The following is an 18,050-nucleotide window of genomic DNA, read 5'->3' on the forward strand; positions in this document are numbered from 1 at the left end:
CCTACATTTTCTCTTTAACACTGCGCATCAACGCTTTTCTCAAGATAACACTGGTCGGGTTATTGTACAATTCATAGCTTACAACACAAGTAATTTTACATCAAGTGTTAACTACACACTTATCCACAACTAGAACTCATTCACAATTTCACATCTCATAGTGTGACAATCCACCATCACATGTTTACACGTATCTCACACATTAACACATGTTCAACTTTACACTTATACTCAACCTCAATAACAATATTATAATCTCAAAGCAACATGTTATTCTACAATTCATCACATACTCACAATTTGAATCATCATTTCATATCCTCAATATAACAATTTATATTAAAGACCATCACAACATGAGGACTAAAACCCCTCAAATAATATTACACAATTATATCAAAATCATAGGTCGAAACATACAAATATCAAGAGCAGAATTTATCAAGCAATCTTCATTAGGACATCAATATTTTATTTATAATCATAAAGGAAAAAATTGTAATTTAACAAACATCCCAAAATAAAACCTCAATTTAATCCTCTAAGGATCCCTACACATGTTCTCACTAATCCCCAATTGTGAATAACTCATCCCTTACCTCTGGGCGGACTCACGTGTCTTCAGCCAGCGATAGCAACATCTCTAGCGGTTCCCTGAAATTCTTTCAATTATTCCTCTGACTGCTTCGATAGAATTCCCAAACGTAAGAGAGACGGAGAAGAGATTGAAACCTCCACTTGTACTGTCTTCATGCGATTCCTTTTTCTTCCTCCACGAATATTTTCTCGCAAATCCCAACGGTGGAAGCGTGCGGAATTGAATTTTGAACAACGTATCCAAATTTCATGAAAATCCAACGGCTAACGAAACCGGGATCGTAGTTTTACCGAGAAAGTTTTGGGTTTCTGCGGGAAATTAAAATGCTACAATGCGAAGGTCTTTTCTTTAAGCTCAGATATGATTTTGAAATTCCCAACGGTGAGAATGTTCATAATTGGGTTGCGAACATGATACTCAAATTTCACGACGATCCAACGGTGAACGTGTTCGAAATCGTCATTTTACTGAGACAGGTTTGGTGGGCTGCGGGAAGAAGAAAGGATTTTGAAAGGAGAAGAGGAAAAACGAAAATGAGGCCAAAAGAGGCAGCTGACTTAACATAACTATTTATACCTAGGGTACTCAGCCTATTATTTGCTCTATATTTATTTATTTATTTATTTTTACTAAAAAGCTTTTTAAATTTATTTATGAAAAATTGGGATGTTACATTATACAAATATCATGTAAAGTTATCAAACTTGAGAATTTACGCAGACGAGTTTCAGATACTCTACTCGTAGACTCGTAAGAGTCTACTTCATATAAAAATAATAACAAAATATCTATAAATAACATACTAATTAAACATTTCAACAATATAATAAAGTAAAATAATAAATCATAAAGTTCAGAATACTTAAATAACCAAGTCAAGTAATAATACATCACCACTAGACAACAATAACTTGTAGAAGTTATAATAGCGATAGATCATTCTCATCGAGGATTTGATGTTATTAGAGAATAAATGTGTGATATTATTAAAGATGAGAATTTTGTATTTGAGAATAACACGTTAAATAAAAGTATGTTGAATGCTAAATAAACATAAAACAATAAAAAATAACTTACATTTTAGTCTAATTTTTTTAACTTGCTAACTCGTTGACTCGGTGGTAAACTTGAGAGTCTACCGTGTCTATTTAGAGTTTATAGAGTTTACCTAGAGTCTACTAAAAAAAAGAATTTACTCAAGAGTGTTAATTGATAGAGGACAAGTAGATTTGTAAATTCATAAAGGAAATTAACTCTTGAGTTTGATAACCATGACGATGAATCAAATATACTTTCTAAGATTATCACTCTTCTTTTAAAAAAAAAAAAAAAAGACTATCACTGTTGAATCAGATTCTGTCGAAGCTGTTGGTCTTTATAATGAAATTGTATAGGGTTGGTATTAGTCAAGATGCTACCTAAATAAAGAATCACATTTTTTCGACTCTGCGTACACGAGAGAATTCTTCGGGGATCAGTTTGCAAAGTAACAAACCGAACATAGAGAGCATTAAATTATGCATTGAGTTCATTGGTGTAATAAGAATAAATTTGGGGGAGCCCCAACCTACTAAGTTCCGTGAGTGTAATCTACAACTTCTTTTTCGGAAAGGAAGACATCTTGCAGATATACTCCAAATACAAAATGAATCAAGTTGGAACCGCTGCATATACTTGGGTTGTCCTTGGTTTTCTATTCTGTATTTTTTATTGTAAAACAAAACTAAAGTGATAAAATAAAAACTAGGTACATTCAGTGGGAGAGGAAGGACTTTGGATTTAAGCGAGACGAGATCAAATCCCTCATATTTTTTTTTCTTTCTACCAGGGGTGTCATAAAATACTTTATATAATTTTTTTAAAGGGAGTTAAAAATTAGGGAATGACCATGACAACCCGCAGTGACTCCCTGGCTCCACCTATAGGTTCATTAAGCAAAAAATATATATCTATTTAACTAATATGGAAGGACATAGTTTATAAATAATTATATCTCTTAAATATGCTTTATTTCTTTCATCTTTGAGTATGTGCATGAAAGAACATTTGTTGTAAGAATTTAAGTCGGTCTCGGCAGGGACGAACCAACGTATTATTAGGGAGGGGCCTCCTGATTTTTCTTAATATATATCTATATATATATAATATTTTAATATTAAATTAATTATTTTTTATTGAAGACTTTGATTATAGAAAAATAAATGAAATATTAATTTCTATACTAATAAATTATCGGTATTTTATATCAATAACATGATATAATAAAAAGAAATATTAAAATGTAGAAGACATTTGTCTAAATTCATTTTAATAGATTTTGATTTTTTTGTCTTATAAATAAATAATTAGTGTAGATTTTTATTATAAAATTATGACTAAATAACCTATTTGGTCTTTTATTTTTTTTAGTTTGACTTTTTATCTTTTAAAAAGTTTAATTTAATCCTTTATCTTATCTTTTGATTCAGTTTACTCCTTTATTTTTTTTAAGAAAATTATTTTGGTCCTTTTATCTTCTTTTTTTTTGGTTCAATTTACTCATTTATCTTTTAAATCTTTGTATTTTGGTCACTTATATTTTTTTTGTTCAATTCAATTCTTCGGTCCATTTAAAATTCATGTTGTTAATGATTTAATAATGAACTTTTTTAGTTAAAAATAAAATAGAGGAGAAGGGAGAAAATTGAATAAAAAAAATCATTTTTAAAGGATTAAAAAATTAAATTAAACAAAAAATTAAGATAAAGAATTAAATTAAACTAAAAAAAATAAGATAAATAACTAAATAAGTCATTTAGCCTAAAATTACTTGGATTATATTTGTCCTCTATTTTTTTTTTACTGGGTCTGCCCCTGGGTCTCCGTGTCTTGAGGAATCGGTCTTTAGATTTTAGCCAATGATATACGACATTCACTTAAAAAAAAGAGAGAGAAAATTTAACATGCAATTTAGTTCCTACACGTGCCACACATTTTTAATTTAATTCTTACATTGAAAAACTTACAAAATTGGTACCGGTTGGTCCCCATCACCATTAACCATATTATACATTCTTATTTTGGTTCTTATAGTGTAACATATTTTTAATTGGTTCTTTACATGTAGGGATGAATTAAGAATGTATTACATATAGGATCAAATTAAAAAAGCATTAGACATAGAAAATAAGTGAAGAATGCACATATATAGGAATCAAACTAAAAAGTGTAAGATTTAATGATCAATGTATAACAATAGGAACTAAATCGATAACATTGTAAGATTCAATAATGGACCGATGAAAGTGATCCACGAGAGAACACAGGACACAAGCAAAGGAGTATGAGAAAAGACTTGGGTTATAGATGCATAAACGATTTTGGTGATTTTTTTTTCCTATGAAAAGCACTTTTGAAGTTGGCATTAAAACAATATCAACAACATACTCAAGCATTTTGATGAAGAGATAAAAAGAGTTAAATTACATTTTTTAGTCTTCTAATTTATTATTTAGATTCAATTTAATTTTTAATTTTTTTATTTAATTTAATCTTCTAATTTTTAATATCGTTTCAATTTAAAAATCTAACTTTTTTATTTAATTTAATATTTTAATTTTTAAAACTAATTCATTTTTTGGGAAAATATCCATTTTGGGGAAGAGTTAAAGAAATTAAAAGATCAAATTAAATTAAAAAATAAATTAAAGGATTAAAAAACTCATTTGACTTAAAAAGCAACAACTTATATAAAATGCACAACTGGCAACAAGTCAGTGATGACTGGGAGATAATCCATACATTTTTTAAAAAAAAATAATTGCATTGAAGTTAGAACTTATGATCCACTATCCCACTAGGCCGACCCTAGTGGGTTTGCATTTCAACTACTAAAATAGAAGATAAACAACTTCAACGAGTACCCATTATTTTCTCAAATCTGATGGAGGGAGGATTCACATCGTCTGCTTGCATGTAGATTGACTGATGTTGAAAATGCTGGAGCAATTCATGGTGTATTACTTTCTTGGCACAGAAACGAACGAAATCATCGGTATATTTCTCTCCCTAAAGAAATACATGCAAGAAATATATCAGTTCACCAATAGAATTTGGAGTAAAATTGACGAAATATGTTGGAGGAAAAAAGTTCCTAGAAGAGTTCTAATGTTCCAAGACTGATCGTTGAAATAATACTTTATTTAACAGAAATACAAGATATACCTTTTTTTTTTCAGATTGGAATCTTAAAACAAAATTTTAAAAAGACTTATTTTGGGTCCATTGTTTATATTTTGTAGAATGAGTTTGTTAAGTCACTTAACTATCAAATGAGTTTGTTATTCCAATCTTAAAGTTGATCCAAAATCAAGAGCCTAAAATTACTTATGCTTACAACATTAAAACTTGAAGAAAAATATCAGATGACTACCTTATTTCAATATCATTAAACATACCATGACTAGAATCCAATATTATAACCTCTTTTCTCTCATCAAGCCGAACAGATCTAAAACTGTTTACAAATACATTTTTTTTTATTGAACAGAATTCTAACACTTACGCTCTTTCAATTTTCTGCACAAAACTGTTCTTTGCCGTAGCCCTAATAACCTAAAAATTAAACGGTAAGGCCTTGTGGGGCACCAGCTACAGGTGCCTTGGGCTTAGGTTTTTCCACCACAATGGCCTGTGTGGTCAACACCATTCCAGCAACTGAAGCAGCATTCTGCAATGCACACCTTGTTACCTTGGCAGGGTCGATAACTCCAGCCTCCACTAAATTCTCATACCTGTCTACCATAGCATTGTAACCGACCTCCCATTCACCACTCTTTATTTTCTCCACAACAACTTCACCTTCTATTCCAGCATTTTGAGCAATCAATGCTGCAGGAGCTATCAGTGCCTGCATATATAGCATTCATAATATCTTTTACATTCATATCATGATATATATTAAGATAATACATAGACCCAAATTATGTATACAAGGAGCAAGGACAAATGTCATCTTGATTGTGTATCACCAGTACTTCAACTTAAAGTAACACAATCAAATTGGCCATCCAACCACAATTTTATGGGGAATTTAACAAGTATCTAAGCATATATTTTTATTGCCGATGTTCTTTCTTTATTGTAAATATGTAATGTGCAATTTTGTATGTTTCATGTAACAGTGGCACATGAGCTGTGAAAGCAATAATTATACCATACTCATCAAAATATGTGCAAATAAATCAGTATTCTCACCTTTTGCACAATGTCGGCTCCTAGCCTCTCATCTGCATCATCAAGCTTGTCCTTGAGTGCTGGGACATGAGTGGAGAGATGAACCAGTGCAGTACCTCCACCAGGTACAATACCTTCCTCAATGGCAGCAAAAGTTGCATTCTTGGCATCCTCAATTCGGAGCTTACGATCCTCAAGCTCGGTCTCTGTGGCAGCACCAACCTTGATGACTGCAACTCCACCAGACAGTTTAGCTATCCTCTCAGCCAGTTTCTCAGTATCATATACTGAGTCTGTCTGTGACAGCTCCTTCTTTAACTGAGCAACCCTGGCTTGCAGCTCATCCTTTGTTGCAGCATCAGCAATGATAGTGGTAGAATCCTTGGAGATGGTAATTTTCCGAGCCAAGCCAAGCTGCTCCACTGAGGTGTTTTCAACAAGCAGACCCAGATCACTAGCTTGGAACTCAGCACCTAGCAGTTAAACATGCAAAGTTGTCAACAAACTGTCTCAAGAAAGAACTAAATAATATACTACAGAATGATACTTCCACAAAAGAAATCATGTTTCCTACTTAGCGATGCACTTTATTACAGCAATGGAAGATTTGCCATTTCATCATATCAATGGGTTGAGACAAAATTCAAGGGTAACTTGACAAATGATTACTACACACCACAACCTTAAAATAAACTAGGATATCCAACTAAATAATGTTACATGTAGTGAATATCCAACTAAAAACTTTAATAAGTAGAAATTTCACATACCAGTCAATATAGCAATGTCTTGAAGCAGGGCCTTTCGCCGCTCACCAAAGCCAGGAGCTTTGATGGCAGCAACGTTAAGGATACCACGTAGCTTATTCACAACAAGGGTGGCCAAAGCCTCACCAGTGACATCCTCAGCAATGATAAGCAAAGGAGCTCTCAACTGAGTGGTTTTCTCCAACAGTGGTATAATATCTTTTATTGCTGAAATCTTCTGATCCGTGATCAACACTCTCGCATTCTCAAATTCAACAATCAACTTCTCAGGGTTTGTCACAAATTGAGGCGAGATATACCCTCTGTCAATCTACAAGTAAGCAAAGCCATACAATTAGACCGGGAAATTATTGGGAAGTTTATCAAAACAAAACTTTTTTTTTATCTTTTTTCACTATTATCACAATTCTTCATAGAAGTGATACCTCCATTCCTTCTTCCACTTCAACTGTGGTCTCAAATGAAGACGAAGACTCAATGGACAAAACACCATCAGGTCCAACCTTATCAATTGCTTCCGCAATCATTTGCCCAATCAACTCATCATTCCCAGCAGAAATGGAAGCAACAGCTGTCACAACAACACCAACAAAACACACAAAAAAAAAAACTCATCACCTCAACAAACTAACCATAAATCACAACAACTGGTCTTAGAGTTAGAGCAATATCAAACTAACGATAAAAACAATAATAATTAGATTACCTTTGATATCATCTCCACCTTTCACAGGCCTGGCCTTCTTCTCCAACTCCTCCACCAAACCCTGCACAGTTTTATCAATCCCTCTCTTAAGAGACACAGGATTAGCCCCAGAAGTCACACTAAGAAGCCCCAGCTTAATTATCTCGCGAGCAAGAACCGAAGCCGTGGTCGTCCCATCACCGGCAGAGTCGTTAGTCTTACTAGCAACCTTAATTAAACATTAGCAGAGTCATTAGTTAGTCTTACTAGCAACCTTAATTAAACATTTTTCCACACAAAAACAAAAATTACACATAACATTGACACACACCTCTCTAATAAGAGCTGCACCGGCATTTTCCATAGGATCTGGAAGCTCGATGGCGCGAGCAATGGTGACACCATCGTTAACCACTTTAGGACTTCCAAACTCATCCAACACAACATTCCTCCCTAAAAAAAAAAAAGAAAACATTGCAAGTAATTGTTAAGTATGGTTTATTATGTAATCATGATAATAAAAATGAATAAAAAAAGCCCACCCCTGGGCCCAAGAGTGAGCCCGACGGCGTCGGCGAGCTTGTCAATGCCGGCCTGCATAGCAGAGCGGGAATGCTGGTCAAAGGCAATCTCTTTGGCGGAGGCTTTGACGGAGAAACGGCTATTCGGTTGACGGTAATTTACTCTTCCGTTGTGGTTCGCTCTTCTGGTCAGAGACTGTAAAAAAAAAAAAAATCGAAACCAATCAAATAAAATCGGAGAGTGACAATGAAAATTGGAGAGGGGGTAGCGGTTGTACGTACCTGGCGGTTGGGAGAGCGTAGAATGGAAGCTGAAGAGAGGGCGTTGGTTGAGGCCATGGTGTGGCTTGGTGAGGAGTGGAAATGGATAAGGTAGTGGTGGTTCTTCCAATACACTGAAAACAATAGAGGGAAGAAGATTAGGGTTTGGGCTTTTATGAAGAGTGTTGGGGTTCTGGAAGATTCCACTTATTCCTGAACCGTTGAGGGGCTTCGTGTAAGGCAAATTGCTATTTGGGTTTGTCGCTTAGGGTAAATAAATAATGAAATTATATTCATAAATATTTATTTTGATTTTGGAAAGTATAAAATGCTAAGTTTATGGTTGCTAGAATGAAAAGAAAAAACATAAATTTTTAAATTGTAAAAAATAAAAGCCTGACTTTCACAAACTTTTACTTACTTATCATTTCACTCATTTGTCATTCTTTTTAACCTAATGGATTAGTTCATGAATTATGAAAATCTTGAATTTAATTTCTTTATTTACAAAAAGTGTGATAGAATATTGGGTGAGTTTGGTTAAGTTTTTTTTATAGAAAAAAAAACATTTATTTTATAAAAAAATGCTTATTATAAATTTTTAGATGTTTGTATGAATTTATTTAAAAAAACAAAAGCTGAAAGTAAGTTAAAAACAATTTATTTGGATAAGCTACTTGGAGTAGTTTATCCAAATTAGTTGGTGCAGAATCATTTTTGTCCAAAACACAAAAGCCTTTTTAATGATTTTTTTTACAAAAATACCCTTCTTTTTAACATATGATTCTCTTTTTCCCTTCGCAATACTAGTCTCGTTCCATGGTGTTCCTCTCATTGAAACCTAGCCCTAGTTCATTCTGCAGCAGTCTCTTCTTCCCTCAGCACCAGTCTCCTTACCAATTCATGTGAGTTCATAATTTTGTATTTCGATTTTGGTTTGTGCCTTATTGTTGTGTTAATTAGAATGAAACTCCTAATTTTATTTTGTTTTTGTGACAATTGATGTTCGGTAATCAGGGAATTCTTGCTATTTGTGGGGTCTTGATCCAATTTTGTTTGGGAAAGGGGGTGTAAGACACATTTTGTTAGGAATTTCGCATGTTGGGGTCGGTGGGTTGTTGGTGGCATTTTTGGTGAGAATATGTGTGTTGCTATCTTTTTGTCGGGGGTATATATACTTGCTGGAAGTATAAGATTTGTGATAAGTACTTAGTGTATACATACTTGTTGGAAGTATAGGGTTCATATATATGTTGGTTTTTTGGAGATTATTGATATGTTGCCAACATGAAGCTTTTAGTGAATACTTTGTGTGGTTGTTGTTTTATGTGTAGAAGGGTGCATTATAAATGAGATATCACTTACGTGGCCTTTATTTTTTACACCTTTGATGCTTGTTAGTTTTGTTATGATGTATTTTTATATGTTTGACCTTTTAAAATGTGATCATGATTAATTGATTATATTATATTCTGCTCACCATAAGCATGGTATATCAAACAATAATTTTGGGGATCAAGATTAATTGATTAGATTATATTCTTCTCACTAATAACGCAATATCATCACGGTCAAAGTCAAGCATGTTTATTATACAAGATAACAATTAGCTCAAAGTTCATAGGCAGAGATAGTCCTTGTTCAAGCACCATAAGAAATCAAGTGTAAGATCATACCATTAATCAACTTTTTTTAAATGGCTTACTAGGAGTTAAAGAGAATAGTCACCATCTCCAAAGATGGGATACGAAAGCCTATTATGTCCTTCTCTTTGTCAAAGCTTTGTCAAAGAAGTAGGTTGAGTGTTTAAATAAATTTCCTGTATCGAAGAGATAGATGCTAAGAATAGACCAGGAACTCATTTTAGTAAAGAATTTAGAGGAAAATTTCATGAAAGAACAAAAAGTTCTTATGACAGGATTCAATTAAAAAATAAACCAGATTCACTAAAAAAAGGATTTTCAATCTTTTGCCAAGTTGGTTGTGAAAGACACCAGTCTTGGTTGGAATTATGAGAAAAATACCATCCCAGCACATGAAGAATGGCGGATTTCAAAAAGCAAGGTATGTTCATGTTTTTGTTATACTATGCAAATAATTTTTTTTATTTATGTTTTGATTCTCTATTTTTTAATTTACTTATTTATATTTGACTATAGGGAGATCCAGATGTCTTGAAATGGAAGCACGAGGGACCTAAATGCTTAGATTTGTTGGAAAAATGCTTCAAGGGCACAATAGCTAATGAGAATCCTGAAACTGGCCAAATATAGGCTAAAGGCCCAAGTGGAGAAGGACGAAGGCCCAAGTGGAGAAGGTCAAAGCTGATGAGAATCCTGAAACTGGCCAAATACAGGCTAAAGGCCCAAGTGGAGAAGGACGAAGGCCCAAGTGGAGAAGGACAAAGCCCCCGAGTGGAAAAGGATGAAGGCCCAAGTGGAGAATGATGAAGGCCCAGAGGCAGAGACACTATCAAGACTATTAATTGTTGCTAAAGGCCCAGATTAATTTGAAGGCTCATAATAAATATGTTCTAATTTTTTATTTATAATTTTTTTTTGGCCCAAACTGTTTTGAAGACCCATGTCTATTTTTATCTTTTTGTTCAGATACGCTATAAGTATTGGTTTTTGTTTTCAATAAAAAAAATTGGCATTTTCGTAAAATTTGGTGAGAGCTTCTCTCTGGGTTCCTTGTTGAACCAATCTCAGACTTATCAAGGTAATCCTTGTGGCGTCTACCCTGACTTATCTTCCTTCACTGGAAGTGGCGTCATCCAAATCTCCGTAGCTTGTATCAAGCGATCTGTTCCTAGTCAAGATCACATCAATAGCTAATGAATTTTTTGTTTCAATTCCATATCAAGATCCACCGACATATGAAGCACCTAATGTTGATGGTGAGGATAATGCAATGCATGGAGAAACTCAATTTCATGAAGGTGGGACTGGTAATTATCGAAGTGGTAATGAAGATGCGAATGAAGAACCACCAAATTTCACGCTAAGTCCCTCAAATGTGAATGCAAAGAGGAAAAGGGTGGGAAAAGGAGACCAAAAATTTGGGACAACAAATAGACTTCAACAATCTCTTAATTTTGTTGTCCATGTGTTGGATCGGGACTCAAATATTACCATTACCGAACCAAAACCAAAAGATCTTTACAACTATAACAAGTGTTTACCATTATTGAATGAAGTTCCAAACTTAATGAAGGGTTCACATTTATATTTTTGGCTGTGAGAATATTAACCATCAAAGAGAATCGAGTAGCATGTTAATACTTCATGGATAATGATCGTGAGATGACCTTTGATTGGTTGAGCACTTTTACTGAGGTGGACATCCCTCGAGCTCATCGTTAGGATATTTCATGCATAGGCCTAGTGGTTGTGGCTCTTAAGATTGAGATTTCAATATTTGTTATGTTGTTTTAATTGTTATCTTTGTCGTAATTTGATGTTTGACGCTTTGAATATTTAGACTTGATCTTTTAATGTATGAAATTGATGCCACTTTAAGATTTGTTGTATGATGCAAGTATTTTAAATGTCTTGTTTTAAATAGTGATTAGATTTATATTTTGATTTACAGGATGACAAATAGTTCAGATGAAAGTGAGTATAGCTCTACATGGAAATTGAAGTATCAAATAATAATACTAATATGTTTCCACTGCATGTTGCAACTACTTTGGCTGCATTCTTAATCACAAATCATGCATTGAAACATGTTGTGAAAGAAGCTAAAACCAATTCAATTCTCATTGGTCACAAGTGGTATGTAGAATTAATACAAGGAAATGAGAATAGGTTTTTTGAGCAACTTCAAATGAGGAAAAATGTGTGTAAGTTATTGGTATGTGAGTTAACCAATAAATACGGATTATCACCTACCAAACATATCGATGTTGAAGAAAGTGTTGTTTTGTTCTTATATATGATTGGTAATGGAACCTCATATAGACAGTTGAAGAATGATTTTAGCATTCTCGTGAGACCATTCATAATCATTTCTATAGAGTTCTAATAGTTGTGCACAAATTGAGAAATAACATAATTAGATCAATTGATCCTATGCATGTTGATGCGTCTGATTACATCAAAGATGATGGTCGTTATTGGCCTTACTTTAGAGATTGCATAGGGGCCATAAATGGAACTCGTATTACTTTACATCTTCCTACAAATAAGAAATTGTCATTTTTGAATAGGAAATGACATACAAACACAAATGTCATGGTTGTATATGATTTTAACATGTGTTTTACATTTGCTTTGTGTGGTTGGGAAGGATTTGTTCATGGATTTTCACCGATACTCTTTGAAAGTCAAATCTAAGATTCCCTTATCCCATTAAATATAATTTTATATAGCTTTAATTATTTTAATTTTAATTGATGACTATTTTTTTACAATATTCTTAACACATTTTTATGTATTTATAGGTAAATATTACCCTATTGAGTTGGGATATCCATCATTCAAAAGCTTCTTAGGACCTTATAGAAATGCGAGATATCATCTTCAACATTTTAGATTGACTCCAAATTTCATATCAAATGATGAAATATTTATTTTTCATCATTCTAGTTTGAGAAATGTTATTAAAAGAACTTTTGGTGTTTGCAAAGCAAGATGGAGAATATTGCAACACATCACCAGTTTTAAACTTGAAACTCAAATCTCTATCATATGGCCATGTTTTGCATTCCATAATTATGTTAAAAGGATATATTTAGGAGATTTAGATATTCTTGAAAACTTAGAGAATGTTGAAGTATTATGAGCTAGAAAGCAAAATTTTAATGGTAGAGATCATAATGATATACCACATCATAAAGAATGGCAAGAACCATCTCAAGCATATGTTAGATACATGGAAGAAGTAAGAAATGTTATCAGAGATCAATTGCCAAGATGAGTGTGACATTAGTTTCTCTTAGGTCTTTGCTCTTTGAAAAAATAAGTTTGACATTTTAATTTTGATTGGCTGCTTCTACAAGTAATTGGAGTACTTATTTAGCATATTAATGGATATGTGAGTTTTAGTTAATTTAAGCATTTATGTTTTCTAGTCTTATTTATTTTGCTTAATTTTTCTCTTTTTTTTTATGAGGTAATTTATAAAATACTTGTAGAAAAAATATAATAAATATTTTTAATACATATTATTGATTTTTCTATGAGGTAATTTTTAAAATAAAAATATAATAACAATATTATTAATAAACTCTAGTGTAAGTTCATGTGTAGGACCAATAATAATCACCAAAATTTGAAAACATTTTATTAATAAAATATTTTAATAACATGGTTGTTAGGCTAAAAAAATAATATTTGGAATTTTCATTTATCGATTATTCATATTTGAATGTATTTTTTAATTAAAATAGTGTGCATATGATGCATGTATAAAAAATGATTTTTACTAAACAAACATGTTTACTTCATAAGTGCTGATAAGGTCTTTTATGTAATTTTGGAATAAAAAAGCATTTCTTCACTTTTCATACTCAAACAAGTTAATAATCACTTTTAATTAAAAACATTTTTTTATAATTGTAACCAAACATAAATGGGAATTAAGCTTTTGTAAAATCACTTATAAATATATGAGTTATTTTAAGCCTAAACAAATTCACCCATTATTTATTCGACTTTTAATTATGTTGCTAATTCTTCTCAATTATCCTTGATGTGCACGTCTACATGGTACCTTTGGTAATGATGTGACAATTGATAGTTGACATATATCATCCACGTGGACACATGTCTAAAAGTAGTATCTTTAATTTAGTTTCTAAATTTAATAATTTGTTATTATTTTAGTCCTTGAAGTTAATCACTTGCTAGCATTTTGATTTTTGAACATAAATATATATTGTCATTCTGGTATTATTATTTTTTTAATTATGTCTCATGCCATATATAAATTATTAGCATAATCATCATCATATTCTCTTACTTCCATTTCATTTGGATTAAAAACAATTAGTAAATAAATTATTTATCATGCTAAAACAATTATATAAATATATTTACTTTTACTATACATATTTATATATTTATAAAATATTATTCACAACAACTTAAAGTAACTTATCAAATTGTAAGACATATATTATATTTAGTATATGTTACATGTAAAAGATCAATGTGTCCTATGCATTCGCACACATGAATGTACTCATTTTAATTATAAAAAGAAATATTTGAATAATATATTATTATGCCTTGATAAAATGGTAGTTTATCTTGTTGATTCATGAGTTTTTGTGCGATAATCATGTATCCTTGGTTTATTTTATTGTCAAAACTCATGTTTAGGTATTAGTTTGTGCAACATGGATATTTAGAAGTTACAAGTGAAAAAAGAGTAAAAACAACTACATATTTTGGCTCGAATGAAGATTCTAGCAATTTGACCACGGTCATACTAGCCTGACCATGATCATGGTCATCACCATGGCCATACTAAGATCACCACTGTCAAGCGCTGAATTTCTACAAAGTGTTGAAGATGGTCACACTCCACTTACCATGGCCATGTGTGGAAATTCTCTGAGCTTTTCACCATGGTCGTGGCCCGCGGGGAGTTGATAATCATTTAGAATCTGCCTTCTAATAGTGAGGTTTAAAACAGAAACCCCATATGTTTCCTCTAAAACACAATTTTAGGATTTTCAAGGGAGAAAAACATCGGGAGAGCATTTGTGGCTACAAAGGAGCATGGAAGTCGCAATGGGGATCATTTCTTGTTAAAATTTCTCTCTCTTGTGTTGTTTTCATGTCTTCCTTTATAATTTTTAGTTTTTTCATGACCATGAGTGACTAGTACCTTCATGAGGTTAATGAACCATGTTTTGCGTGCTTTCATTGGGAAATTTGTTCTGGTGTATTCTGATGACATTTTGATATATAACAAAACACTAGAGGAACATATTGATCATTTACATGTTGTTTTTAATATTTTGAGAGAAAATAAATTGTATGTCAATCTTAAAAAGTGTTTTTTTTTTGTGTTGAATATGTTGTGTTCTTGGGTTTTATCATTAGCTCAAAAGGAATAAGTGTGGATGAAAAAAAGGCAAAGGCAAATAAGGATTGACCTATACCTAAGAATGCTAATGAGGTAAGAATTTTTCATGGTTTAACAAGTTTTTATAGAAGATTTGCGAAGAACTTTAGTTCACTTGCTACACCTTTAAATGAACTTGTCAAAAAGAATTTGAAAACCTAGGAGAAATGCTTGCCACATGTTGAGTTTGCTTATAAAAGGTCTGTTCATTCTACTACTTATTATTCTCCTTTCAAAGTTGTGTATGGCTTTAATCCTTTGGATATCTTACCTTTTCCTTCTAATGAGTATGCTAATTTTGATGATAAGAAAAATGCAGATTCTATCAAAGAGTTGCATGCAAAAGTTCGAGCCAACATTGAGAAGAAGAATGAACAATATGCAAAGTAAGCAAATAAGGGTCTCCCCAAAGTTATTTTTGAACCAGGAGATTGGGTCTGGGTTCATATGAGGAAAGAAGGGTTTCCTACTCAAAGAAAATCCAAGTTGCAACCAAAAGGAGATGGGCCTTTTCAAGTTCTAGAAAAGATAAATGTCAATGCTTACAAGCTGGACTTGACAAAGAATATGGTAACATAAATACTACCTTTAATGTGACTAATATATCTTTCTTTGATGTAGGTAATGAATCATATTTGAGGATGAATCCTTTCGAAGAGGGAGGGAATGATGGAGGTGCAACTAGCCCGTTTAATGATCCTTTACAGGGGATTGAAGATCCTATGACAAGGTCCAAGACTAAGAAGATAAAGCAAGCATTGCAAGGCCTGATTCTAAAGATCAAAGAGAAAGAAGAGAAATGTGAACTAAGGGTTGCACCTAATTGGGTTACTCTCCTACATGTTGATGAAGATGTTTTGAGGACAACTTGAAGAATCACTTTGGGAAGCCCAATTTACAAGACAAGAAGCATCCATGGGTTAAGTTGATCAATTTTGATGAACTATTAATATTGGGTTGATTAGATAATAATTAAGTCCAACATGCACGACATTTTATTATTATTTTAAAGTCTTTTAATTATTAGATTAGTTATTGGGCCTTAGGCCTAAATTAGGGTCATTAGTAGGAGTATAAATAAACTTTTTAAACACTTTGTTGGAAAATTTTAGAAGATTAATGAAATTTGAGAGTTTCTCTATTATGAGAGCTTTTCCTTTGTTCTTGGGTTAAAAACTAATAGTGTTGGACTGTTGGTTCTACCGGCAGGTCGCGGTTAGGATCACGCTCCTTTTGATAACTTTGGTTCTACCGACAGGTCGCAGTTAGAGTCATGTTCTTTTTTGTTTATACTTGTTTTCAAGACTATCCTAAGTATTCTCATATCATTTGTCACCAACAATGAATTGAAGATTGTTCATTGTGTATAGAAAGATCCAAAATTGTCACATCGATCATGCCTTCCCCCCTCATGCATTTTCAAAATCCCTTTCAATACCATTGACGATTTCCAAAGCTCTAATGCCAGTCTCAAAAGCCCTTTTCGAAATTCACTAAAGCTTTATTGTCGTCGTAAGCATATCATGATTCAAAAGCAAAGTCAAAATTGAAAATCATGAAATCAATTCAAAACCATAGTCAGGTCACAAATCTTGCCTCTTAATAATACAAAAGGGAAAAATCAAGCGATCACGATGAATTTGAAGCATGTTTGATTAAGAAGGTATTATGAGGATGAAAACAATAATTGCATTTGCATCACCAATGAGGAGAATGAGAACTAGGTCTTTGACCATTTTGGAACAAATGGAATGAATTGTCGAAAATGTGTAGGTTGTGAAGAAAGAATAAGAAAAAAACTGAAATGCAACAACAACAAACGATAGCTAAAGGAGTTCTAAGAGGGAAGGGCTTTATGAAGGAGTTGGGAGGTATAATCCAATGTGGAGAGTGTAGGATATGATTGTGAAGTTTAGATTAATCTAATGATAGGTAAATATAGAGCACTATAGCATCTGTCTACATTTAGTGCTTCCTTCGTCTCAAAACTAGTGTAATTTTAGGTTGTTTTATGCAAATCATGAAAAACTAATAAAGAGATGAACAATAGTGATAATTTTATGAAACTAACCTTATCATTAATATTATTTCATTGAAAAGATAAACTTGTTAAGGTGATGCTTATTAGGGGTATTAGTGAAAAGAAATTAAAATTGCATTGAAAAACTAACACAACTCTTATTTCAGGACAATTTCTTTTTCAAAACCTACACTTATTTTGGGAAGGAGAGAGTATTACTTTTCAATTAGAATTTGATTTTTTAATCATAATAGTTTGCATAATAAAAGTTTATATTATATGTCATCATAGGTTACTATTTGAAGCGTCGGTAAATGTACTAATTTGCACAAGTAGTATATTAAAACGGTAAGACCAAGTATTGTATCCACAAGGAATTTGTTTCACTCAGAACTGTACATTCAGTGAGCAAACATTTGTACAACCAAAAGTGAAATAAATATCAAGTGGGATTTTGTTTTCAAAATCTAGTTAAATACATACTAAATATCCAAGGTTTGAGAAGTAAAACAGTCAAGTAGAAAGCATTGAGTCGTTCTACTGAATTTTCCTTGATGTTGTTATGTATTTTTCTCTATTTAATATTATCCTAGTGTTCTTATGCTGAGAAATTGCCCAAACCAAGATCCCTCGAGTGAATGGGCCTAACTCTATTTAAACCTCGTCCTTGATCCCTCAACATACTCAACCTAAAAGAGTTTCATTAAGTCTACAGCATAATATGGACTAGACACCTGCACTTCATTCCTAGACATATAGTTTTCTAGCTTGCTCTACCAAGTTCTAAGGATTTAAAGAACTTCCCAATGCTAAAAATCCTAACTATACATAGAAATGGGTGATCAAGCCATAAACATGTAAAAATAAGCATAGATAGAAGCAATTGACACATAAAAACAACATT

General features: G+C 32.4%; 1 protein-coding gene across 2 annotated transcripts; it reads right to left on the reverse strand.

Annotated features, from left to right (window-relative positions):
• Positions 1-4,301: 4,301 nt before the first annotated feature.
• LOC100806471 (ruBisCO large subunit-binding protein subunit alpha) lies at positions 4,302-8,290 on the reverse strand. Of its 2 annotated transcripts, XR_416804.3 has the most exons (9): positions 8,068-8,290; positions 7,807-7,981; positions 7,596-7,717; positions 7,286-7,493; positions 7,005-7,150; positions 6,583-6,889; positions 5,834-6,285; positions 5,142-5,486; positions 4,302-4,645 (listed from the first exon to the last, which is right to left on the reverse strand). XR_416804.3 is itself a non-coding variant. In XM_006591064.4 (8 exons), the coding sequence occupies exons 1-8, from the start codon at positions 8,122-8,124 to the stop codon at positions 5,199-5,201; spliced, it is 1,755 nt and encodes a 584-aa protein (XP_006591127.1). In that variant the 5' UTR covers positions 8,125-8,290; the 3' UTR covers positions 5,037-5,198. The 2 variants fall into 2 exon arrangements, 1 of the variants encoding a protein (XP_006591127.1); XM_006591064.4 differs by lacking the exon at positions 4,302-4,645 and having other exon boundaries at positions 5,037-5,486.
• Between the last annotated feature and the right edge of the window lie 9,760 nt (positions 8,291-18,050).

This window comes from Glycine max, chromosome 11 (genome assembly GCF_000004515.6).
Source record: "Glycine max cultivar Williams 82 chromosome 11, Glycine_max_v4.0, whole genome shotgun sequence".
Lineage (NCBI taxonomy): Eukaryota > Viridiplantae > Streptophyta > Magnoliopsida > Fabales > Fabaceae > Glycine > Glycine max.

Bases quoted from the DNA above. Each gene is read 5' to 3' on its own strand.
- LOC100806471 (XM_006591064.4), bottom strand. From the start codon at position 8,124: ATGGCCTCAACCAACGCCCTCTCTTCAGCTTCCATTCTACGCTCTCCC. The intron at 7,494-7,595 runs GTGTGTGTCAAT...TGTTTAATTAAG, and splicing joins GTGCAGCTCTTATTAGAGAG to GTTGCTAGTAAGACTAACGA. The intron at 5,487-5,833 runs GTGAGAATACTG...CTATATATGCAG, and splicing joins GAGCCGACATTGTGCAAAAG to GCACTGATAGCTCCTGCAGC.